The 27,761-nt window shown below is 31.3% G+C and overlaps 1 protein-coding gene across 1 annotated transcript; it reads left to right on the top strand.

Moving 5' to 3' along the window:
• Positions 1–322: 322 nt before the first annotated feature.
• On the top strand, positions 323–27,404 carry LOC129232326 (guanine nucleotide-binding protein G(i) subunit alpha; the record flags this gene model as incomplete). The annotated part of the gene is made up of 8 exons (XM_054866482.1): positions 323–378; positions 487–628; positions 11,072–11,229; positions 12,147–12,275; positions 14,982–15,111; positions 15,796–15,949; positions 25,896–26,103; positions 26,314–27,404. Coding segments are annotated over 7 exons (960 nt in total), but the record flags the coding sequence as incomplete, so codon positions are not given.
• Positions 27,405–27,761: the final 357 nt, after the last annotated feature.

Genomic DNA, 27,761 nt, shown 5'->3' with positions numbered 1-27,761 from the left:
AAGGTTCTAAGAGATTGAAACTCCAAGAACCTTCTTGGCACCCCTGGGAGTTTTTTCTTTCATAGACACCATTTTCAGTTGATAGCACCACCTGCTATCAACTGAAGCTTTAGCTTCGCCTTTAGCTAATATTTTACCATTGGCCAATGGGGGGGGGGGGGGCATTTGTCAGATAAATTTTCTTTGTCAGTGAATAGGTAGATTTTTAGTGTCCATTTTGTTTTTGTTTTTTTTCACTCATGTGTTTATCAAGATTTTAATTGCTTAAGTTTAAGAGCCATTAAGTCGTAAATAGCTGTAATCTTTGACTCATATATTTATTTTTGTTCTTGCAGGTGCTGGAGAATCTGGTAAAAGTACTATTGTCAAGCAAATGAAGTAAGATTGTTATGATTTTTCATTTTTTATAAAACATTATGAAGATGTTTGTAATAAAATTGTTTTATAATACATTGACTGATTACCCCCACCCACCCATCATTTTAGAATTATCCATGAGGCTGGTTATTCCAAAGAAGAATGCTTACAGTATCGTCCAGTTGTTTACAGCAACACCATACAGAGCTTGATGGCTATAATTAAAGGACTTGGACAGTTAAAATTGGACTTTGCTGATCCGTCAAGAAAAGTATATACTCTTTTTTTTTAATGTTCACTGGTGTTTTTGTACTACCACAGTTCAATATTTCCTAAAAATTAAAATGCTTCTCTTTACATGTTCTTTTGAACATGTAAACATTGAAAACATATAAAACATTGAAATGTTTATCTTTCTTTTAATTTCCTATTATTATGTTGTAGTTGTAAACACTCTGGTCTGGAGCTTAAGTCCAACTACGAATATCACTGAAGGTTTAACAGACAATCATGATTGAAACTTCTTACGTTCCAATATTAAAATTAAAAAATATTTCTCTGTTCTTCTAGAAGTACATTTTTAATTTTTTTGCTCCTTTCCTAGCAAGGTGTTTAAGCTTTTTTTGAGGGGGAGGGGAATATATTGATTCTTCTCATTGAAATATTGCACATGCAGTTGTATGTACACTATATTATGTGAAATATTGATAAGTTGATTTAAAAACTTTTTCTTTCAATGGTAGCATATTTATAAAGCAGATTAACATTTAGTTTTTATGCATTTAGTAGCAGTCATAACAAATGTACATTTGTTTTAAAATATGGACAATTGTACTATGTATGTATTTATTGTAAGCCTACACATACGGATCGCTATCTGCACAAGAACTCCAATCACCATCCTCGATAAGAGAGAGGTGTACTGAAACTTTATTCGTCAGGGCCAACAGAATCTGCAAACCAACTGCTATTGAGAATGAACTTTCCCACCTCACAAACGTTTTCCAAGCCAACAGCTTTTTGAAGCAAGAAATTAAAAGAGCTTTCCGCCCTTAAGTGGAAAGACAACCACCTGAAGAAGAACCGGTCAAATCTACAGCCTACCTCTCTTACATTGAGGAAGTCACTGACAAAATTGAAAGACTTCTGCGCTAACACAACATTAAAACTGATTTCACGCCCACCCATCAAATCAGCGACTTACTACGATCTGTGAAAGATACGAGGAACCCTTTGTCCGCTGCAGGAATTTGCAAGATGCCAGAAAACCAATGTAAATTTTCAAACATCCCAACAATTTTAACAAAAAGGAAGGAGGAATTAAGCTCAACAAACTCTGGCATGCTGAACTCGGACCACGGCGCAACGGCCCGGAATCTTACAACATTATTGACACCGACCGTAAAGCCTTCATTAAGGGTGCTCTTCACTGAGAGTCTGAAAGCTTCGGATCCAATGCTAACCTACGGGGAAAGTTGAATGTTATTTTACAAAATTCCTTTGAAGTTTTCGGGTCAATTTTTTTTCTGAGTATTTTTCAAGCCTATGTCTGTGTATTTTAGTTTTTACTTTTTTGATACGTCCATTCTTCGATTTTTTAAAATTCGAGAAAAAATGAATTTCTTCGAAAACGAGGTACTGTTGGACCTTTCGCTCTGTAAAAAAGCTGCAAATCGTGCTATCGAAATTTTAAGAACGCCCCAACACGCAAAATATTTCCACCTCTCTTTTGAGACTAAGTTTGAAATGATGCGACCATTTCTAAAAAAATATCGGAGTTCCAACCATCTGAAATATTTTCGAAAAAGCTCAATTTCTCTACTAAGCCACGCCTCCCACCAGTCCCTCCTTTCTTGAGGGGAAAAACCGGGTGAGGTGTAAAAGATTTACAATCATTAGCGCAAACGACCGTTTCCATTTACTACTCCCCTCTTTTCCGGAGGCATTTTTCAATGAAGGAATGAATGAGTGCTTTTGAAAGTGAATCCACATGCTTGGAAACATCTTCACGATTTGATTTGTGTTTAGAAAGGATATAGTTTTTAAAGAGTGCTTCTGAGATAATTCTTGTGAATTCTTGTGCTAAATGACCTCCTGAATCCAAATATGACCACCTTTTTCCATTCACACGTCCCGCTTTTTTGGAAATGTCGCCCGAAATTTTTTTCAGTTTTTGACAGTTTCGTAGCCATTATTTTTATCTGGAGGGGAAGGGATCGTTATATTATACATTAATACTTTTCTGAGGGGCTAGAGAGGTGCTAAGTTTGTGCGCAAGAACATATGGAGGAAATTGGTTAACTCATGGGGGGTATTACCACTTATTATATTTTTAAAATCATCAAAACCCATCCTTTTTCCTAGGGATTTGTTTTACAATTTTTTCCCTTATTTTTTGGCATGAAACCAGAGTATAGGACTCACACCTATAAACCCTACATCCGAAAAAAAAAATTGCACGTTGTAAATTTAAAAAAAAAAGGAAGTATCGCATTTTGCGTAAAGTTGCATCGCAGACCTTCAGTGAAGAACCTTTCCGTGTTATTCAAATTAATTCACGGATATAATTAAGATCAAAATGATCTTAAGTATGCTTATAATATAGCATTAATGAATATTTCTATTTCTGGGGATGCACTACCCCCATTACTTTTCACTACATCAAGAAGGCATAAACAATGGAGCTGGTGCATCCAAAGAAAGATAAATATGTATATTAATGCTACTTTATAAGCAAATTTAAGGATGCTTTTCACTGAGAGTCTGAAAGCCTACGGATCCAATGTTAACCTGCGGGGAAAGTTGGATGAAGGTTTTACAAATTCCTTTGAAGTTTTCATGTAAATTTTTTTCCGAGTATTTTTCAAGCATCTATCTGTGTCACGTTTTTTTTTGCTTTTTTGAAATATCCATTCTTTGATTGTTTAAAATTCGAGAAAAAATGAATTTCGTTGAAAAAGGTGGTAGGTACTGTTTTACATTTTGCTCCATAAAAAATCTCGCAAAATATTTCCAGCACTCTTTTGAGACTTTGTTCAAAATAATGCGACCATTTCTAAAAAAAAAAAAAAAAAAACGGGGTCCAAAACCGTATTCCAGATACTTACTAGATATTTGGAATCTATTTTTGTCTATATTATACTATGTTACTACAAATGTAAACGCATAAAATGCTTTCCGCAGCTCAACAAACATTTTTAAAAATAATTTCTCGAGCCAAACTCGTAAAAAATTCTTTACAAGGTATGTACACATTGATCATATAATTCATAATACAGTGAAATCCAGTAACAATGAACTTCAAAATCGGGACTGAAAACTTATTTGGTTGAAACGGGTATTTCGTTATACTGATATACGTTGTAACAGGATTTCACTGAATTTTTCTTTTGAAAACTTTATAACGAGAAAAATGATACATACCTGCATTTCTTTAAAGCATGAATGAGTATAAAAAAATTGTTTTAAAGCAGGGGTGGGTTCCCAGGGTCGTGACCCCAAATGGGGTCGTGTAGCGTTTCTTATTCGGTCAAAACATTATTCCTACCACAGTATAGTTGGGGGTGGATCGAATCTAACATAGCAGTTTTGTAATGTAGGATCTAACGTAGCTTTCACAATGTTGCCAGGTTAGGTCCACACCTAGCGATACTTTACTGACATGTAGGCTACGGGATCACAGGTCCTTTACTTGGTCAAAAAAGGGTCGCAACGTGCAAAAGATTGGGAACCACTGGTTTAAATTTACAGATAATTAGAGAACTGATGGGGGAAGGGGGAGAACACTGACCATTTTGTTTTTAACTGGATGAATACACAATGTTCTAAGAATCTTTCGGTAGTCGTGTTACACTGAAATTTTCATAAGCTCAGACAAATAATTTGTCTGACGTCTAAAACATTTCCTTGAAACCTAAGGTTTTTCAATTTTAGCCGGTCTTTATCAATATATATTTGTGTATATGCACTGTGCAGTCGCGCCTGTTCATAATGAAGTCTAAGGAACCGAATAACAATTTCGTTTATAGCCTCAATTTCGCTATAAAAAGGTAAACAACAAGAAGAGAACTGAACCATAAATTCAATATATACGGCTTGAATATTAGTACAAAAAACCAAATTTCTAGTCGAATTTTAATTCAAAGTGTAAACGGTCAAAGTTTTTTAATATCCTGGATAAAAAAAAACAAATACATAGCCAAAAGTTTTCAATCAAGCAATGCATTTTCTACACTTATAATTAACATCTTTTACTTGTGCTTTTAAGACGTTGTTTTTGACTTTTATCTATTTCTTGCACAAAGTTCATGCTTTTTAAAGTGCATATTTTATTTAGAATTTACACATTTAAAAATTGAAGATATTTTGGAGCACCCGATTTAAAATGGTGTTAAAGCTTCATTGAAACATTATCATTACTTAATATTATTCATAAATGGGGTAAAAAATTCAAAAAAAAAAAAAAAAAACAATACCAAACAGAAAAGAAAGAAACATTTAGCATCCAGCCCATAGCTTTCATTTGAATTTTGACGTCTTGAATCAGGGTTCGTACGACCTTGAAAAACCTTGAAAAGTGCTTGAAAAAAAAAAGTTCATTTTCAAGTGCTTGAAAACCTTGAAAAAGTTTTAAAACCTTGAAAAAGTTTCTTAGTGCTTATATTCTCTCAAAAATCAACGAATTGTGCTTAGAAGTTTTAAAAAAGTATTTCACCACTGCAATTTTCTGAACATGTGCTCAGTATGCAACATCGCGAAAAATTGCTTCCGTGTTTGGGATTTCGATCCTTTTGCATCTTGTAAATATTTTGATGTTTTTTACAACCGAAAGATATTTTGGCATATGGTACCTTAGATTAGTTTATTTTTTGTTTAATTTCATTAATTAACAAAGAAATTAATTTGGAAACCATGACAACATTGAACTTACTCGGGTTTCGCGGAAAATTGCTCTTGTGTTTGAAATTTCAATCTTTTTGCATCCTGCAAATATTTAAATATTTTGGCTAATCAAATGTTAGTTTCGCATATGCTACCTTAGATTAGTATATTTTTTGTTTAATTTTAATAAAAAACAAATAAATTTATTTCATGGGAAACATGCCACGTCGAACAAACTCAGACTTTGCGAAAAATTGCTTCTCGTGTTTGAAATTTCAATCTTTTTGAATCTTGCAAATATTTAAATATATTCACTAATCGGATGTTATTTTCATATTTGCTACCGTAGATTAGCATATTTTATGTTTAATTTCAGTAAAATATAAGTTTATTTTATGGGAAACATGACAACATTAAACTTAATTCGCGAAAATTTGCTTCCCTTGTTTGAGATTTCAATCCTTTTGCATTTTGTAAATATTTTATATTTTTGGCAATTAGTAGTTATTTTGACACTGCTACATCAGATTAGCTTATTTTATTTTAATAACTAAAGAGTTAAAGAATTTATTACCTTGGTCTTGTTTAATTATTTGCTTATTTATTTTTGCAATTTTGAATGATTATCTTTACCTAATTTTTGGTCATAACAGATTTTTTTAAAAAAAATTTTAATTTCAGCAGTTGAGCACCTAACAAATTAACTTAAAGTTTGTATTTTAAATATAAAGTTGATTTATACAATTTTATTTATAAGTACATCATTTTTTATGTCTGCTAAAATAAATAAGGTGTATAACAGGGGTGGTTGTGTAATGATTATTCACTTGAAATCCAGTAGTGTTCGTTTTTATGCTTTTACCTCCCTATATCTAGAATTTTCCCCTTTTCCTCAAATGTTCAAAATTACTACTTTATTAAGGTTGTGGGTACTTGGAGCTTACTGAAAGAGGCTTTAATCAGCAAAGGGGTAGATAGCTTAAGGAGGGTCATTCATCTTCATTTGGATCTAATAAATTGACCAGTACCAGCCTAGCTAGGCCCAGTACCTGTTGCTGGTTATCAACAGGCACTGGGCATTGTATTTCTATGCAGAATATTTTGACTTAATAAACTATTTTATGAATTGTATGCATAGCAAAAGTTATTGTTGTACATATGTATATTCAAGTAATAGGGGTCTTAGTTTTAAAAATTATTCCCCCCCCCCCTCGCCCCATTTTGCTCTTTGAAACTTTCAGGTAATTTTTTTATGAACTCACAAATCACAATTACACCTGAACATTATTGCCTTTCTAAATTTAAATTCTAATTTCAACAATAACCCATTTTTTCCCAAAATAAAACTACTTTTGTCATAATATATGTCAACTTATTGTGAACCTTTTCAATTTCGAAATATGGCTCTATAAATCTGAACTTGCACATTTATTGTCTATTGCAAGTTAATCAATGAAAGCGGAATAGGCTCAAGTTTGCATTCAGAGTATTTATCACTGCTTAAGCTGCTTTTGTATATTTTGAGGTGTAGAGACTGGACTGTGGACTTTCATAAACTTTTCTTACTTCCTAATTTTTAAATTTACTCGAGGACAGTTGAAATGCCTTATTGGCTGAACAGCTAATAAATACATATGAATAATTGATTTGCATACTTATAAATGATTTGCAAACCTAATATTTTTAGAACTTAATAGTGCAAACTGAAATAACTTTCTGGGTAGTGTTTTTGTCCTAACCGCCCTTATATTGTAATAAACCACTGTATAGATATTGGAAATAAATGTTGAAACCAGGGGGGGGGGGAGGAGTGACTTCAAAAACTCCTCTCTGGCAATGCCATTGAACATGGGTATTTTAGTTTCTTCCCATAAAAGTTAAAAGCACTTATGAAAGGTTTTTTTTTAAAGTATTAATTTGCTGATTCTAGAAAATATACAAACCTCTGACTGCTGCAGCCTTTGAAAAACCTCAAAATCAAACCTCTTGGTATCTGCTTCTCTTTATGACCAAACTTTTCAAACATTTTCAGAAAAACTTTCAACGCAGTAGATCTTTCATCAAAGCGTCTCTCGTTGTAGAAAAAGCAATTTTGTTTTCCTATACTTTTTTGTAATATTGCCTTATTTCTATGCGTTTGTAGTAAATGAAATCTGCATACAATATTTTTAGTACAAATTTATGATATTGCCTTGAAAACAAAATTTTTTACCTTGAAAAGTACTTGAAAAGTGCTTGAATTTTTTTCTGCCTAAAGGGTATGAACCCTGTGAATTTAAATTATGTTTTTCACAATCACGAATTGTGGTAGAACCCTACTCGTTGGGTTTCTTATTTCTACAAATGGTTCCTATCCGAATTATATTTGTAAAAGTCATGATTTGAATACAAGACGTCTACATTCAAATGAATTCCAGGGGCTGGATGCTTGACGTTGTTGACTGAATGCTGTTTTTGTCTGAAAAGTATTGTGTAAAATCGAGAGGGTCGGGAATAAGTAGAGTCGATGGCGGGGGACATGAACTTCACCGCCCAGGAGGAGGGACATGCTCGCGAAGACACGTGGAACAGACGACTTTGCATTAAAAGCATAGAAAAATAAAGTCGAAAGAACATCAACTAAGGACAAGTGAAAACAATAAGCAACCGTGGTCGCTCAAAATAAGAGTATATTTGGTCTTGGTCAAGCAATAATAAGGTATTCAAGGGCGAGTGATTGGTATTAGTCTCTTTGCGCACTTCTCTCAACTTTTGTTGATTTTAAATGTTAACATTTATTAACATAGAATTACACTATTTTAATGTACAAACGTGCAAATTAAACTACACTTGTTTCGGGGTTACTAAGAATATCTTTATCAATAGAGATAGATACATGTGTTTCTGTCTTTTACATCATTCAAAAAGTTTTTTTTTGGACCTGACAGATTTTTTTCCCACGTTCTAGAGTTATTTGAGTTACACTAACTTTGCTAACAGTTTAAAATTTCCCCGGGAAGTCGAGAAGAGATCAAAAAAAAAAAAAAATTAGAGCAATAAATGTTAGTATACTCAACAATTTATAAATTCTGCTTCATGAATACTTTTATACAAAAAGAGAAAAATTAAATTGAAATATTTTTTTAATTTTAAAGGATAGTATACTAATGTGTGTGATTTGCAAATGTCGGATTATATTTTCAATTCTGATATTTTTTCTGAATATAAATTACGTATGTAAGACATTGTTCACGTTCTTACTAGCAAACAATTGACGTAAGTAGGGAATATTCCGCGTAATTGTTACGATTGTTTGATTGATTGCAATAATTTGCATCAATGAAAGCTTGATTGAGTGCAGCTATCAAGTTTAGGACTTCGTTTGAACGAAGCTCTCAACTTTGTGGTAATAAAGAGGTTTCATTTAATTTCGAAATGCGAGCATGAATGAATTTTCTGAAAATTGTGCTTTTAGCCGTTGCTTTTCTCACCATAGTATCTGCGAAAAGGAAAGCATTTCTAATTATCTTTATTGTTATTATTACTATTTTGAATCGCAGAAAGCAATGCATAACTAATGTAACCAAAAATTGAAAACCATTAGAAAAAAAAAAGATCTGAGAAGAAAAAAAATCAAAAAAGTTTCAAAAAGTTATTCTATTCCTAACATTTTGCATTTGAATAATTCGAAGTACATTGTTCCAAGTGTACTGCAAATAAACTGCAGCTTGTATTTTTAATTTAAGTACATTATTGCAAGTAATACCCTGTTGCTCGTGTAATTCCACCCACGAAATGTATTTTCAAATGCAGCCCCGGAGCATGAAGAATCACCGGAAAAATATAAATAAATATCTAAAATTTAATTGATTAATTAACAAAAATGTCAGTTCAGTGTTGCATATCCTCCATCGAATTGCAGAAGTATTCCTTTTTCGACCATATATATATATATATATATATATATATATATATATATATATATATATATATATATATAATCTTAAAATAGCGGGATCCTCCCCCCCCCCTCTTTGAAATGTAACCATATCCTAATCAGGAATTGTTTTCTGATTACGCCATTTCTGCCGTCCTCCCAATAATTAAAAATAAAATCAACATCGTTCCACCTCTTGACTGTAAATATCCGATAACCGATATGTAATCATCCCTCCTCACCCCTCACCTTTTTTTCCGGGACTACACCACAGTTTTACAGTAAGCTTATACCTCTTATGTTTTCCTTTTTTTTTAATATAATCATATCCTAACGCAAAAAATTGCATTCTTTAAATAAACTTCAGACAAGAAACGAGTTAGCTTTATGAATGAAATAAGATTCGGACGTGGTAATTGAGAACATCGTTTAAAAAAAAATAAGAAGACAATCGTTTTTCCTGTTCAATTTATGTTAAATTTTCATTTTATTCATCAATTTTTCATGAATATAAAATCTGAGAACGCATATCCGAAAAACAAAACTTTTTTTCAAAAATTACCGCACACCCTTTGGTACTGACTTTATTTTCTGTTCTGTTCAACCTTCGCGTCGGTACTGTTCAAGTGGGGTTTCGGCCGCCAGCTAATTTCTTTGATTGCTCTTCACAACGGGGGTCATTTAGGGGATCTTTTCCCTCCAGAACAATGACAGCTGTGACAGGTCACGTGTTCCTGCCTTACATTGATTACCGTCCACTCCATTGGTCGTTGAAGTGTCAATCACTTGATTGAAGTTCACTCCCGTCGTTCAAGGAAGAAAGCCATTTACACCCTAACTTCAATGTTTTCCCTCACTGAAGAGCAGCCTTAATAATGTGAAACACTCAGCTCTCATAGCAGATGCAAAGAGATTGCAATTTTCAAACTGAAGGCATCAAAAATAAAAAATTGTCAAATAAAATAATTTATTTTTAAGTAAAGCAGTTTTAGGATTGCATTTTAAAAAGTTCACAATAAACATAATTAAGCTACCAACATTATCACCAAAAACATTTGAAGCAAGCTAAACAGTGAGCAAAATTTTTTTCCCGATGTGGGATGTGGCGAGAAAACAGCAAAATAGATTTCTGGTATTAAGACACACACACACAAAAAAAAGGAATTCTGCTGTATTCGAACACAATTATCCATGCTCAGCGCTTAAAAAACATGACATGAAAATAATAATAATAATGTAAACAAGTTGATATTGATTTAATTTAACTAGATACTTTCAATTCTGAAGCAACATGCAATTTAAGTGTTAGAATTTGATTGTCATGTAAAAATCATGTTTGTACCAGGATCAGGATCTGTCAAAAGAAATTTTTTTTAGTGAGAATAAAAAATTTCCGCAAAATCATCCTCAATTTTTATTTTTTAAAAAATCATTATAATTCATATTATTTAACTGAACGTAACAAAAAATTAACTGAAGTTAAATTTTCTTTTAAAAGAGCTACAACACTTTTCTTGAACCAGTTTTGATAATAATAGCAGTTAAAATATGTATGTATGTATGTATACAGTGGCATACCTAGGGATTGGCTGGAGTGGCTCTTGCCAGGGGTGCAGAAGTGAAAGGGGCGGCATTTCGACTGATTAAAAAAAAGTATACATATATATAAATACATTTTTGCTTTCATGTAGAAAATACTGTTTTAAGATATAATTAAGATGCAATGACCTTTTCAGCTTCTTATAAGTTCCATCCCCCCCCCCTTTTCTTAAGAACATTTTGTATATTTCTGCAAAAAAAAAAAATAATAATAATAATAATAATAATAAAATAATGGGCAAAATATAATTCAAGACTAAGAAACAATTTTTCTTAATTTTAAATAATAAGAGAAAAATTTTTCTGTCAAATATATAGGATGATGCTAGACAGTTCTTTACGATTGCTGGCGCCTCTCAAGATGGTGAACTAAATCCAGAGTTAGCTGCAATCATGAAAAGGCTCTGGCAGGATCCAGGCTTACAGCATTGTTTTTCACGCTCAAGAGAATATCAGTTGAATGATTCTGCTGCATAGTAGGTTTATTATTTAATATAGTGTTGAATTTTTTTCAGAGATTACTCATGTAACATTTTCTATGTTCTGCCCAACAGAAATTTTATATTTTTTGTGTACACACTAATTCTTTATGCACTTTTATTCATCAATTTCTTATACCTTTCAATTATGAATGAATTACTCATACAGGGCATTCACCACTGTGCCAAAGGAGACAAAATCGTAAATTTTGCGGAAAAAATTCTGATGGGGCAAATTTATTATCGAACAGAAAATTCTTTGAAATTTCCACAGAAAAAAAAGCTCCCTGATCCTCAAAAGATTGTTAAAAATTCTAGAGGGTGACAAAAATACCGGTAAATAAGTGTTTAATTTATCTTAAGTGTAAAAAAACTACATGTTTTTTTTTAACCACTTGGTTTAAACCAAACAGCCGTGATGGTAACATACAAATTTAATTTCCGTATCGAAAATAATTTCCCTTTATCTTTAATTTTTTGATTTTATTTTCGTGCTTAATCATTTAGAATTGTTTGCCTGGGATGTTAGTTTTTTTAAAACTATTCCTATAGCTCTCCTAATGCTTGTAGAAATTTCAAACAAACTTAACTTTAAGCAGAAAATTCCAAGCTTTCGAATGACCTAAAACCTAAAAATGTGAATGAAATATTTCTCCTCCATTTCATTAAATTTATGTGTAGAATGGGCTAAAAAGTGGAATATAAAAAGAACAAAGTAGAATTATCAAAAAATCCCTTTGAGGTGCTCACCCCTATGCTACAATCTAATTTTGTGCCAAATTTCATGAAAATCAGCTGAACTGTCTAGGTGCTATGCGCATAACAGATATCCAGAGACACAGATTTTCAGCTTTTTTATCAGTAAAGGTAAAGATGAAATATGTGCTATTTATTGAAACTTGTTTTTATTTCAGTTACCTCAATGCCTTAGATAGAATAGGACAACCCAATTACATTCCGTCTCAACAAGATGTGCTGCGAACTCGTGTGAAAACCACAGGAATTGTAGAAACACACTTTACGTTCAAAGGCTTACACTTCAAGTAAGTAGACCAGCATTTTAATTTTTATGTCCTTTTTTTTAAGGATAGGCCTGTAATTTCAAAGTGGGGGGAGGGCGGCAAAGGGACAAAAACACTTTTATAGGGGAAAAATGACAGAAAAAAATACAAATGCAGTTACCCTGTGTTTCTAAAATCCAAGGAGGTCAATTGAATTGTTAATTTCAAAAACCAGTCAAGCAACAAAATTGCTAATTTAGGAAAATGTATCACATATTAAATTATTAAATGATGACTACAACATTGTTTATTGAAAGAAATATACAGGAATATGTATCCCTTTTAGTTTAAAACATTGTAATCCTCAAAGAAAAATTTTAATACGAAGGTAAAAATGCTTTTTCAAAATTTTACGAGATTGCCGCTTGATTTGTTTTTGAAATTAATGGTTCAATTAGCTCTCCCTGAACCCCAAATAACAGGCCTGATTAAAGAGTACTAATGTTTCATTTTTGAAAATTTGGTTTGCAAGATAGAAAGTATGATTTTTTTAGAGCTATTTTTAATATAGAACATGTGCTATAATTGAAAACAAAAAAATATTTGAGAGAATGCACGTTTTGTACTTTACTAAATGTATGTAGTACACATAGTTTGTCCACTTTAAAAAAAAAGTCTTAAACTGTTTAAAATAAAAAGTTTAATTTTCGAACGCTTGAAAACTGTCAAAATACATCTTAAGTCCTTGGTGTTTGTGATCTATTTTTCAAAAGTACATTAAGAGAGGTAATTTAAAAAATTTTAGTCTCCGTTTTTGGTGGACTTTCTCTAAAGCCTCCTGCTCAGGGCTGGCAAGTTTCTGCCGAGGTGGTAAAACCACTGGTAGAAACCAGTTAAAACCGGCATGGAAAAAACCACTTTCTGCCACATTTGCGGCAGAAATGGGCAAAAACTCACAGAATGCCAAAAAAAATTATTGACATACAATGAGAAATGCATGGAAAAATATTTAATTGTTAACAAAGGCACAATTTAATTACAACATTATCACAATTCAATATCAAAAGTTGCATTATTTGGATCCTACAGTTGCCTCTTAAAAAAGGTGGTTTCTAAAATCTAAATTTAATATGCGCAAATGAGAAACATTAGAATATTCTTGCAACAGAAGAGCTAGCAGGCAATGCATCAAGGAACAAGCAATGTTAAACTGGACCACCATGTAGTAACTGGGGTAGTGCAGGGTGGCGACAGATCAGGGAAAAGTCAGGGAACTTTATTAATCAGAGAAAAGTCAGGGAAATATCAGGGAATTTTGAAAAAATAACAAAAAATCAGGGAAAATTGAACTTTGAAGAAAAAAAAATTTTTTTTTTGCTTTACAAAATTAAGTACTTTTAATTCCCTATGCACTTTCCGCCAATTATCTGTTCAAAAAAAAGTAAAATTAATGAGGTGCGATTATACCCTGCCTCATATTTGTGCATCTTTTTTCCTCAACGTCAAAGTATTGAATCTTACTTATTAACCACAGGATGAAATTCCTAAGATTGCTTTTGTGTCTGTTAGGATGTTTATTTTACCTAGCTTGAAATTTCCTTTTACGCTTTCAATGCTACGTAAAATAAACAACCATACAGGCAAAGAGGAAGCCTTCAATTATGCCTTAGCTCCTTTGCCTTTATTCCATTGTCTTGAAGTAATTAGCGTACTCTAATCACGATTTCAAGAAGAAAACTGTGGTTTTTGAATTAATACTATAAAAGCTTAAAAGTTATTACTTCTTTGCGTTTTTAATTTAATTGCTAAAATTGAACTTTCAATTAAAAAAACTTTGTTTTTTGCCGTTATACTATTTGTTGTCACCACAGATTATAAAGGTTTTCTTTTCTTCAGACTTTAGTGATTCTTTAATTTTATAACCAAGTTGTATTCCTCTTTTATATATTTTAAAATTAACTAATTGCTTTTTTTTTTCTTTTCTTTCCCTTGCATTTCAAAGTTATTTGTTACAAAAGCAATCTAAGATTTTTTCTTGTTACATGCTGAAATCATTTGAAATAGAGTTAACTTGTGTACTTAAGTAAATGTCTTTTTTTTTTATTATTATTATTAAAATGCTGTATTCATTCATTAAAACCTATGTTCTTGATTAGAGAAAAGCTCCCTATGAATGGTTGTCAAATGGTTTCATCTGTTTTGCATAAATATGTCAATTAGTTATAAAAGAATAACTACATCTATTCTTTCACTATTACTTGTTATTCTTGCAACAATTATTATACTGTTTGAAAACTTATTATCAAATTATATATAAACTTAAATCTATTTATCATTTTTAAAAAACCATAAAATGAGTGTATTAGTAAATGCCAATGTTTTTCAAATCATTCAAATGTAAACGAAATCTTTAAACATCTCCGTACACTATAAAATGTACTAGCATAATTTTCAACAACAAAAATACCTCATATACTGTGCTCTTTACATACCTTTATTATCTTTAATTTAAATAGGTTTAATATAATAGGGGCTTTAAGTGCTTAAATTTATTAGATTTCTTCATTATTTACGCGCTATGTTTTCACACATATCTATGTGCATATGTAAATTTGAAATGTCTCTAAAAAATATATTTCCATTATAGAATGAAATAATTCTGTGTATTAATTTGAGTGTCCATTTGTTTTTGTACTAATACATAACTGGCCAGAAGCTGTTTGTAGTAATATATTGTTTGTATTCTAGAATGTTTGATGTAGGTGGTCAACGGTCAGAAAGGAAGAAATGGATTCATTGTTTTGAAGGAGTCACAGCTATAATTTTCTGTGTTGCTTTAAGTGGCTATGATCTAGTGTTGGCTGAAGATGAAGAAATGGTATAAATGTTTTTTTTTTTTACTTTCTTTTTCTTTTTATTTATTTATTTATTTATTTATTTATTTATTTATTTTTTCAAGTTTCCTTAATCTTATTTCAAATGTAGTTTTTGAACTTTTTTAAGTAATAAGTAGTACCCACCCATTTCTCAAATTTATTTATTGTGTTATTTTGAGTGTTCCCTAAACAGTCCTTAAAAACTACTTAATTTTCATTTTTGAGAGCCCTTAAAATACCTAAATTTCAATTTCCACCCTGTAATTTTCTTAAAATTTCAAAGTCCCTAATTATAGTTGCTTCTAATTTTTCAATCTGTTGTAACATATAGGTTCTGAAAAAAGACAATAACAGTTTTCAATAATTTTAACCATTTACTTCCTGGGAAGTTTCAGCCTTCATACTGGAAGCATTTTAAAGAAAACGGTGCTCATATATATATATATATATATATATATATATATATATATATATATATATATATATATAGCTTGTTATTAGAATTAAAGATTGTCTAGAGTTAGTATCACGACTAAAATTTTGAGTAAAAAATCACTTATGTCAGAAAATAGTTTATGATGATATCTAATATTGTTGCTCATTTTAAAGGAATTTAAAATTTATAATTTCAAATTAACATCTTTTGTGAAGCTTTATTGAAATTATTTTCTGTATTTTATTTTCAGAATAGGATGATAGAGAGCATGAAGCTTTTTGATTCAATTTGCAATAACAAGTGGTTTGTTGAGACATCTATTATATTATTTTTAAATAAGAAAGATTTATTTGAAGAAAAGATTACCAAATCTCCTTTGAGTATTTGCTTTCCTGAATATACAGGTAATTTTTATATTCTATCCTGGGACATGCGCTCGACCATTTTTAATTTTTTTGAAATTTATATCCTTAAAAGCTGCATATGAAAGATGTTTAAAACCACTTTTATTTTTTCTCTTAACTGGACCTTTGATTTTTTTAGAGATCATCAAAAGTGGTTTTCGTAGTCAAAAATGGGACTTTTAGGCCTTTGCATTTTAGTTAAAATCTATTTGAATTACATTTATGACAGTTAATTTGTGATTTGATGTTGAAAGGCATAAGATTTACAGTCTACTGCAGTCTTACATGCTGAGTTATGCGGCTGTAACTTAATAATTAAAATAATGACAACAGGTTAAAGTTCAAGGTCAAATGTAAAAATTTTACTCATTTCAACAAAGGATAACTCAGGTAGGGGACGGAAACACAAAATGAAATATGGGAAAAACTAATCACTGGAACCATGCTAATCTTAATATATAAAAATCTTCTGTGCGGACGTTTGTCACCATAAGGCTTTTAACCGGCTGGACCAATTTTGATCAAATTTTCTGTGGGTAATTTAAGTTGTGGCAAGCATGGTTTCGAAGCGCGGTGGATCGAATCGGAAACGTTTTCGTTAATTAATTTAAACATTGGATGGTTATATCTCCAAAATGATGAATATTTATTTTAACCTATTGTTGAGCGAGAACTGAAGTAAATATTTTACCCCCCGTTGCCAAAGAACAATAGGAAAGCCAGCTCCGCTTTTTGTAATGAAATTTCCTACTGTGATATGTCTTTTGAGAATAGATAAAACATAGAGAGAGTGAAGCCTTCATTTCTTGAAAGCAACGATATTAGGTTCCGTAATATATTTTAAAGTAAAGTACTGCAAGGTTCATGCAAAATGTGTGTTCTGTCGTCGTAGTTGAACCATGTGACCGGTTTAGGTTTTCCTAACCAAATGATCCAAAAGTACCGTACCTAGCAACATTTGTTTTTCAGCTGAAATCCGTCTGAGTTTTGGAACCAATGTCAAGAATACTTTAAGGATTATCTAATTAATTAGTACATTATAAAGGAAAAGATTGTGGAATATAAAGACGAAGCAAATTTTATTTTCGTCCAGATAAATTACAACTGGGTAGTTCTGTGCACAAAAGATCAATGGAGTGGAAGATCTTTATCTTTGGTGGAAAGAAAAAATTAGGCAATATATGAAGTTTAAAAGGTTTTTGTTCACAAGATCGGACCGCTAATTGGTCGGAGTCGGCCTGGCTCACTGATTGACTGGATTACAGAAACGTGGTGGCTTGGCGACTTTGGCTATAAACAATGGAGTTGCGTGATCATTTGTTTACATTTTAAAGCTACTGTTGATGTAATTTATTGTATTTTTTGTTTATTTGGCAAAATATTTCAAATTGCTAAGAATTGTTTTTCGTTTTTAAAGAGTTTTTAGTCATTTTAGTTGAAGAATGTGTTTATTTTACATCGGGAGGGGGGGGGGAGGGATGATTTATTTTCGTTTATTCAGAGAACTGTTTTTACCTTTATCATTTTTCTAAACGATATCCTTTCGATTGTTTGATTCTTTTTCATATGGGGGATGATGTAGGGGGATTTCCCGTTTGTTCTAGATGGGTAGTTAGATTTTTACACTTGATATCTGAGGACGCTTTTTATCCTTTGAGTATGGCTGAAGGAACAAACCATCAAGTACGGGAGAAAAAATAGTTTATAAAACAACTGCTCAGTGGGCATTAGATAAATCAAGTTGTAATAAATATAGGCATTCTGACACCATAGCAGCTTAAAATATTTTTTTTTACTTATTTTTTCAACGGAACGGTTCAAACACTTGATAGTTTATTTAAAAAATTTTAACTTTTCAATTTACAAAGTTTGAACAGAACAGCGTCTGTCGGGTCCTCTAGTAATAATATATAACTGTTGCTGTGTGTTTGTTTACCCTTTATAGATTACAGTCCCTCAAAAATTAGAAAAATGACATTTTTAGACCCCTGTAAACCAAAAGGGGATGGAATTAAAAATAAAATTTCTTGGCCAATTGAATGTTCCATTACATGTTCTATATATTGTTTTGTGTATTTGATTTGTAGAAAAGATACAGGTCTTTGAAATTGAGTAATTTTGCTAGTTAATTCACACTATAAAACAAATTAAAAGTGTGAAAACTTCATTGCACCTTCTTAAATTTATGTATAATGGGCTCTATATAATATATTATACTGAAAAAAGCAAATTGTATGCATAAACTAAGACACATTCCTAATTTGATACTTTGAAACTGTACCAGTACCAAGACAATGACAAGGGTCTAAATTGAGTGATCAACACAAGCTATGTAATAACTTTTTTGACAGTAATGGGCATTTTCTTTTGGTAGTCGTTTTAGTAACTCTCGATTCTTCATACCTATTGCTAGTGAACAATAATTTTACTGTGATACTATTTAAATAGGGTTGCATAAAGCAGTGATTAGATGCGTTGGGAATATTATTTGCAGAGTCAAACCTTTCTTGCAGCACTTTTTCAGCTAGTTTAAAAAATTGAGTACTCACAAGGATACATGCAATGTATAGTAGCAAAAATGCTGAAGATATACATATCTGTAGGAATGAAAATGTGACTTCTAGTAGTTCTTTGCAAACTAGTCGTAGTATCAATTCTTTTTATGGTTCCTCTAATTCCGTTACATTGTTCATTACATGTGATATTGCATAGAAATGCCATTCAGCTCTCGTTAACATCCATTTCATGATCACATAAATTAACAAAGTTCTTTCTATTTTTGTAGTGTATTGGAAGTATTTCAGTATGCCACATACTGTGTCACCACCAGAATTATAGTACTCTGTGTGAGTTCATATTCTTAAAACTACACTCAAGCAAGAAATGAAAAATGCTTTTTTTTTTTCTTTGCATAGATAATGTTTTTCATGTGTTTAGGCAAGTTAAATGAGTTCATGTTCAGAGAATATGTTTGTATGTATTGAAAATTTGTGTGTGTAGATTATCAGTATAATCTATAAATTAACTACTTAAGCTGTCAATCAAGTATGAACTACTCATTCATGTCGGAATATTTCTAAGTTATCAAATTAAAATAATTATTTTTATGCTTACAATTTGTATTTTCAGTATAATATATTATATAGAGCCCAATATACGTAATTAGGTGCAGCGATGTTTTCACATTTCTTATTTCTTTTTTAGTGTAAATAAACTAGCAAAATTACTCAATATCTAAGACCTGTATCTTTTTTACTAACCAAATACACAAAACAATATATCTAACATGTATAGTTCTTGAATTGAATATTCAAATGGCCAAGAAATTTTTCTTTTAAATTCATCCCCTTTTGGTTTACAGGGGTCTCAAAAATGTCATTTTTCCGATTTTTGAGGGGCTGCAATCTATAAAGGGTAAGCAAACACACAGAACAGTCACATATTCTTATTAACGTGGTTCTAGTGATTAGTTTTTGCCATATTTCATTTTGTGTTTCCGTCCCCCTACGCGAGTTATCCCCCTTTGAAATGAGTAAAATTTTTACATTTGACCTTGAGCTTTAACCTCTTGCCATTAGTTTAATTATTAAGTTACAGCCACCTAACTCAGCATCAAAGTGTAAAATTAACTGCCATAAATGTAATTCAAATAGATTTTGGCCAAAATTCAAAGGACTAAAAGTCACATTTTTGACTACAAAAACCACTTTTGATGACCCCTAAAAAATCAAAGGTCCAGTTTACAGAAAAACTAAAAGTGGTTTTAAACATCTTTCATGTGCAGCTTTTAGGGATATGAGTTTCAAAAAAATTTAAAATGGTCGAGTGCACCCATTTGTTGAACCTGCATGGATTAACCCTCCTTTTGATAAGGCCATTTTTATTCATTTGTGCAATCTGTATAATATACAGTTACGTACCTATGGGGTGTAGCCTCTCTGTTGAACTTAAGAAATCCCCCCCCCCCCCCGTGTCACCTCGCTGGGAAGAAAGATTTTTTGGTGGGGGAGGGGCATTTTGACTAATTTGACATATTAGGAGACAGTATTGCAGCTTTTTTATTCTTGTTTTCTTTTTTGAAATAATTTTTAATGATGCCCAATGTTGCTTCTCTGTAGATGCATGCTTGAATTTTATCATTCGGTATGATTGGGATTTCATTCTGCAAATTGGGAATTTTCGCCTTCCCAAACATTTTAGTTCTCCCTTCACCATTTCACAGAAATTCAATAAAATAGATTATATTTACAATTAGATAATAAATATAAATAATGTATGTTCTTGAACCAAATGAGAAGAAACATTTTTCAGTCCCATTTATAGCAATGCATTTATTAAATTTTTCAAAACAGCTTTAACTTTAAATAGAATTTGTTTCAAAACACCAATGAAATATACACTAAACATAATTTACACATTTACTAAAAGAAAGAAAGAAACCTTCAACTTTTTTTTTTAAATAAAAATCAAATCATTTAAATAATTCTATTTTAATTAAGAAAGCAAAGCAAATACAAAATGCATTGCTAATCTGAAATTAGCTTTTAAAAAACAACCATTTGCATACAGGCAAAATAAAAATTCTATATATTCATTAATTGAGGCCTCCCATTGTTTTGTTCAAATAAGACATTTTTGCTTACATTATTTATTGCAATGAGAATAAATACTTAACATAAGAGAAACTCTATACACTTTTAATTTATGTACTTACTAGAGGACCCGACAGACGTTGTTCTGTTTAAACTTTGTAAATTGGAAAGTTAAAAAAATTTCAATAAACTGTCAAGTTTTTGAACCATTCTGTTGAAAAAAATAAGTTTAAAAAAAAATGTTTTAAGCTGCTATGGTGTCAGAATGCATATATTTATTACAACTTGATTTATCTAATGCCCACTGAGCAGTTGTTTCATTAACTATTTTTTCTCCCGTACTTAATGGTTTGTTCCTTCAGCTATACTCAAAGGATAAAAAGCGCCCTCAGATATTAAGTGTAAAAAACCAACTACCCATCTGGAACAAACAGAAATTACGCTGCAACATTCCCCATATGAAAAAGAATAAAACAACCGAAAGGATATCGTTTAAAAATATGATAAAGGTAAAAACAATTCTCTAAATAAGCGAAATTTACTCCCTCCCCCCTCCCGATGTAAAATAAACACATTCTTCAACTAAAATTACTAAACACTCTTTAAAAACGAAAACAAATTCTTTGCAATTTGAAATATTTTTCCAAATAATCAAAAAATACAATAAATTACATTAACAGTACCTTCAAAATGTAAACAAATGATCATGCTACTCTATTGTTTATATCCAAAGTCGCCACGCCACCACGTTACTGTAATCCAGCCAATTAGTGAGCGAAGCTGACTCCGACCGATAAGCGGTCCGATCTTTTGAATGAAAACTTTTAAAACTTCATATTTTGCCTAATTTGTTCTATCCACCAAAGATAAATCTCTTCCACTACACTGATCTTTTGTATACAGAACTACCCTGTTGTAATTTATCTGGACAAAAATGAAATTTGTTTGGTCTTTAAATTCCATCATCTTTTTCTTTAATAATATTCTAATTAGTTTGATAATACTTAAAGTCTTCGTGACATTGGTGCCAAAACTCAGATGGATTTGAGCCGAGAAACAAATGTTGCTTGGTACGGTACTTTCTGATAGTTTGGTTAGGAAAACCTAAAGCACCAATCCGGTCACAAGGTTCAACTATGACGACAGAACACACGTTTTGCATGAACCTTCCAGTCTTTACTTTAAAATTTATCTCGGGACCTAAAATCGTTGCTTTCAAGAAATGAAGGCTTCACTCTCTCTATGTTTTATCTATTCTCAATTGACGTAACACAGTAGGAAATTTCATTACAAAAAGCAGAGCTGGCTTTCTTATTGTGCTTTGGCAATGTGTTAAATATTTATTTCAGTTCTCGCTTAACAATAGGTTAAAATAAATATTCATCATTTGGGAGATATAATCATCCATATTTAAATTAAGAAAACATTTCCGATTCGATCCATCGCGCTTCGAAACCATGCTTGCCACAACAATTACACACAAAAAATTTGATCAAAATCGGTCCAGCCGTTTAAAAGCCTTATGGTGACAAACGTCCGCACAGAAGATTTTTATATATTAAGATGTTGAAAAACACAATTTTCTTAATAAACAGCATTAATAGCACATTCGCAAAACGTCATCATTCAAAAAGCAATCAAGATCTGTCTACTTTGAAAGTTTTAACATCATTATTAAACTGTAAATGATATTATCTCTTATTTAACTTTTAAAATATATATAAACTCAAAAAATGCACTAATGAATAAAAAAAATAATGCTCAACAAACCAATGTCTTACACATTGACTGCAAGTTTTCTTGCCTTTTAAATTATGTTTTGTGATATTTCTTCTCGCATCAAGCGACAAAATGTCCCCTCCGCCCCCCCCCCCCCAAAAAGGAATCATGTGGTATAGAACACCCTCCATTGCTGCCCCCTGGTATACAAATTGTGTATAGAAGTCTTGAGCTAACTCACTGAATCGGAAAAGTGTTGTGGCTCTTTTAAAAGAAAATTTACTTTAGTTTATTTTTTGTTACAATCAGTTAAATAATATGAATTATAATGATTTTTTAAAAAGTGTAAGAATTGGAGGTTGATTTCACAGAATTGTTTTATTCTCTCTAAAACAAAATTTTTTTTGACAGATCCTGATCCTGGTATTTCTAAAAAAACATGATTCTTACGTAACAATCAAATTCTAACCCTAAAATTGTATGTTGCTTCAGAATTGAAAGTATCTAGTTAAATTAAATCAATATTTACTTGTTTACATTTTTTTTTCATGTCATGTTTTTTAAGCGTTAAGCATGGATAATTGTGTTCCTGTTTTTCAGCGGAATTCCTTTTTGTGTTTGTGTCTTAATACCAGAAATCTATTGTGCTGTTTTCTCACCAAATCTCACATCGGCAAAAAAAAATTTTGCTGACAGTTTTTAGCTTGCTTCAAGTTTTTGGGGATAATGTTGGTAGCTTAATTATGTTTATTGTGAATTTTTTAAAAATTCCTTGTTTTACTTAAAATAAATTATTTTATTTGTCGTATTTATATTTTTGATGCCTTCAGTTTGAAACTTGCAATCTCTCAGCATCTACTATGAGAGCTGAGTGTTTCTCACTATTAATGTCTACTATTCTTTGGTAAGAAGCAAAAAAGTTTTGAAATTTAATTTATTGAAGTCATAGTCATATTAGACATAAAATCACAAAGTGCAATATGGTTCTGATCTTTTAATATGTTGTTTGGGTTAGTCAGGGAAGTGTAGTTTTCAAAACCTGTGCGCTCTGGGTAACTCATGTCATTTATGCATCATATCACATCAGTTGGTCAAAAGACATATAAGCAATGCATTAGTGTATCTCATAAACATATTTCTAGAGATAATGCTATTTACCTTCCACGGGGCTGTGGGCAAAACGGCAGTATCTACAAAAATGGGTTTTTGAGATATTTGAAGAAATACGTTTTTGATCCCCCACAAACAATAGTAAAATGTTGTAATTAGACGTTCCTTTCGTGCTTTGTTTTCAACATAAACCAAATACGCAAGTTTGTGCAATTAAGTTTATATAAAAACAGTTGACAAAAATCCAAAAAAAAAAAAAAAGGAAAAATTTGCAGTTTCTGCAGCTCGTCTTCCCAGGGCAGAATACTAGCCTATAGGTTGCTTTGTAATAACTGTTAACATTTGAACCATGGAAATTTCCGTATACCTAAAACCGCGGGCAGGGGTCAATTTGACCCAAAGCTTAAAATGGGTTCTTTGATGTTTAGAAAGAGGTAAAAAAAAAATATTTTTGATGAACAAGAGTAATACTAAGATTATACAATATAATAGTAAGATAAAATTCTCTCCCATTAGCTTTAATCATTTATTCATTTCACTTTGTAGTTTAAATTTCCTCCCAGAAGTAGTTTTTCTGCTATTACATTGTCCAGAAAAATTAGATACGGTATCTTCATTCGAGGAAATATTTTCTTCATCTGAGGGCACATATTCATCATCGCTGAAAACAACTTCTTCATCATTATCGTTTTCGGATTCATTTTCCGATAATTGTTGCATATATTCAAGGGCCTCGCCATTTGTAACAAAAGTTCCAGATTTTATTTCATCTAGATTTGAATTTGACAACTTTTTTCGTTTATGTACATATTGTCTTTTCCTCCCAGAAATAGTTTTTCTGCTAGTACATTGTCAAGAAAAGTTAGATAAGGTATCTTCATCCGAGGAAATATTTTCCTCATCTGGGGGCACATATTCATCATCGCTGAAAACAATTTCTTCATCATTATCGTTTTCGGATTCATTTTCCGATAATTGTCGCATATATTCAAGGGCCTCGCTAACTATTAATTTACGCCTATTTCTTCCAGCCATTTTCACATCACATCAATTTTATCTCTGTGTAAACAAGGCGCCAAAAAATCGAACAGACTGGTACAATTAAACTATCCAAGGCAATGCGAGAACAACCAGTTGTGAAGTCATAAAAAACCTGATGTGCTCCAGTTCACCACTTTCCCTTCTAGGCCTAAACAAAAAACATCAGAAAGAAAACATTCCTTGAATACACTAACCAGACGCATTTTTCCCACAGGGAACAATAACGTTAGGGGGGGGGGGTCTGCAGCACTTGTTACAATTACTGCAAACGCCCCCCCCCCCCCACCTGCACTTCTGTTATCAGTAACAATTTACTGACCTTGAAGTATTGTTCTGCTTTCATCTGGAAAATGGAGAGAGGACTGAAAAAGCTTTTCCTATTATAGGAAACATTGAACTGCAACTTTAGTGCTTGTGATAATAATGGGGTCAAAATCACCCATTCCGCGGTTTTAGGTATAAGTATTAAAAACAAAAAAGTGGTTAGTATTTAACATATCATAATTTCACAGATTATTATTGGTATAAAAATAGGAAAAGTCACGAATATTTTTTCAATTTCGTTCGTAACTTTTTGAGGAAATCTGAAACAAAATTGCTTTTGGGTCAAAATGACCCCATCTGCGGTTCTAGTGTTAAACAATTTACTGAGGCATTTACACAATATTTTGTCTTTATGAAACTCTTTGTATGTGAGAAATGTGTCTCATCTATCTATCAAGAGCAATCACAATGTATGTCTTATTTACAAACATCAATGTATATTGAAATATTAGTAGTTTTATAACATTACCCCCCCCCCCCCCCCCATTTCCAGACTATCTCTTGAAAACTTGGCGGTTATTTTTTCATTATGTTATCGTCATCTCTGGTTCAGCCATCTTCCATCTTTGAAGAAAAGGGGACTTATCAAAAGACAAGTATCAGTTAGAACAAGCTTAACTACTGCCCTGTTTTGAATGCATTTTTTCTCCAGCCACGCCTTTGAGTCGAAAAATCTGTCTCTTGATGAAGACAAAAACCAATGCTCAGTGTCACAGTCAAAGGTGAAGAAAAGCCAATTCGTTCTCTTGTATGCAAATAGAATTAGCTCCATGGATTTTTGTAACCTAATTTTTAATACTCTTTCAGTATTTTAAGATTTATATAACAGGATATCTGGTAATTTTTAGAAAATCATTTTGTTCTTCTATTACTGTATTTATTATAAAGACATATAAAAAAATATTTAACCCCATAGATAATTGATTAGCTTTTTTTATGAATTAATTTCTTATAAATTATATGATTTAGATTTAAAAAATCGTGAGAGGAAAAATTTTGCAGTTTAAATTCCCGCAAAAAAGGATGTTTAAATTAATTGCAGGTCATGATCCCCCACTTCTCTTCTTTACACCTGGTACACACTAGATTTGTGTTAATGGGCTGTAATGTATGATTAGTAAAATTCCTGAAGTGAGTAATAAGCACTTTTTTTATTACAGGAAATAATACCTATGAAGAAGCTGCTTCATATATCAAAATGAAATTTGAAAATCAAAACAAACGAAAGGATACCAAAGAAATTTACACGCATTTTACTTGTGCAACAGACACTAACAACATACAGTTCGTTTTCGATGCTGTCACCGATGTCATAATAAAAAACAATTTAAAGGATTGTGGCTTGTTCTAGTGAAATGACTATCATAAGTAAGTATTCCATACATCTAATTTTGTATAGATCTCCAGTTTTATTTAGCTGAAAGAGCTTCTTTCAAGTTGTACAGTCAAACCCTTGATGAGGCATGTGAACTTTGGCATTTTATGCTTAATTTTTAGTGAATTAAACATTTATTTTGCATCCTGTGTAATTGTATGATTTTTATTTATTTATTTATTTTTTTTTTTTTTTTTTTTCAGGTTGTGTTAATTTTTACAGAAATTTTCTGAATCAAGTGTGTGTGGCAAATGGTCTTGTATGTATATTTTTTTCACATGTGAAGGCTTTTCCTCTTGTTAAGAAATATTTCCTTTTTATTCCACTTGAAACTGCACATGTCTTTCCACATTTTTGCACTGTTCTTGTACAACTGTGCCAATTCTTCTGTGTTGTATAATGCACAAATTATCTTGCCTTAACATTTGTGCCTTTTAATAATATTGAAATTTGGTACTTGTGCCAAAGATGTTATCTCCATAAACTTTTTGATGGATATTTATAGAACATGTCTGTATAATTAGTCTTTTAAGAGTTTTGAAATTATGCTGAGATTTAAAACTTTGAGATTGCTTTATTTCATAAAAATGTTGAATATTATGGAAAATATCATTGCTCCCCCACCTTTTCTTTTCTGTCTCTTTGTCAAATAGAAAGAAAAAAAATATTAGATGTTGCTTCCTGTTTTTCATTTTATCGATTTACTTACATAATATGACCTCCTATATCCAAAACAAATAAATAGAAAGGCATAAATTAGTTGATTGTAAAAAAACAAACAAAATTAACACTACCTCCAAAAGAAAAAAAAATGTGTTTACATGTTCCACTGAACAATTAACTTTTCAGGCATTTTCATCCACAAAAAGAGTTACTCATGCTTATAGTTTTTTCAGTACAATCTATTGCATTTATTTTGGGTATGAGAGGTTTTATTATTTTACTGAATTGCTCCTAAGCTTTAGTACTCTGTACAAAATGGCTGTAGGGATTAACATAAATATTTTAGACTGATAGACTTGCATGTTTATTAATTTGTTTCATTGTTCATTCTTTCCTTATAGTTTATATCTCCCTCACTATTTCTTTCCCCCAGCCTTCATTTTTGCAATATTTTCTTCCCCAGTTTTTTAAAACTAATTCAAAGCTTTCTTCTAATAAAGCTTTAAACTAATTCAATATTTAAAAGTCACTAGTTATAGTGTAATTTCATCGTCTTCCATTTAAGCTTTTCATTTTAGAAATTACAATTTGAACTGGTTCGCATGTGTATTTGTATTATACTGTATTATATTTCAACAGCAGTGGATATATATTTTTTTATCCTTCTATTTAGATATGTTCAAATTTAAAAAGCTTTTTCTGAGCTATATTTCATAGCTGTGAAAATTGTTTTTTGACATTATTTGTAATATATAATGTGTTTGAAATAGTTAAAATAATTTACTTTTTGAAATGTGTTTTGTATTTTTGTATTCAAAATAACATTTTATTATTTTGAATTAAAGTGTATTCAAAGTTTTTCATGTAAATCTTTTGCGTGTAAATATTTTGTCGCGGGCATATTATTGTACAGGGAACATATTGAATATTTTGCAATGTATTTTTATAGTCTTATTTTAACAAATTCGATTTTTAAAAAATGCAATCA

This window comes from Uloborus diversus, unplaced genomic scaffold (genome assembly GCF_026930045.1).
Source record: "Uloborus diversus isolate 005 unplaced genomic scaffold, Udiv.v.3.1 scaffold_1148, whole genome shotgun sequence".
Classification (NCBI taxonomy): domain Eukaryota; kingdom Metazoa; phylum Arthropoda; class Arachnida; order Araneae; family Uloboridae; genus Uloborus; species Uloborus diversus.
This window is presented reverse-complemented; position numbering and strand designations above follow the sequence as displayed.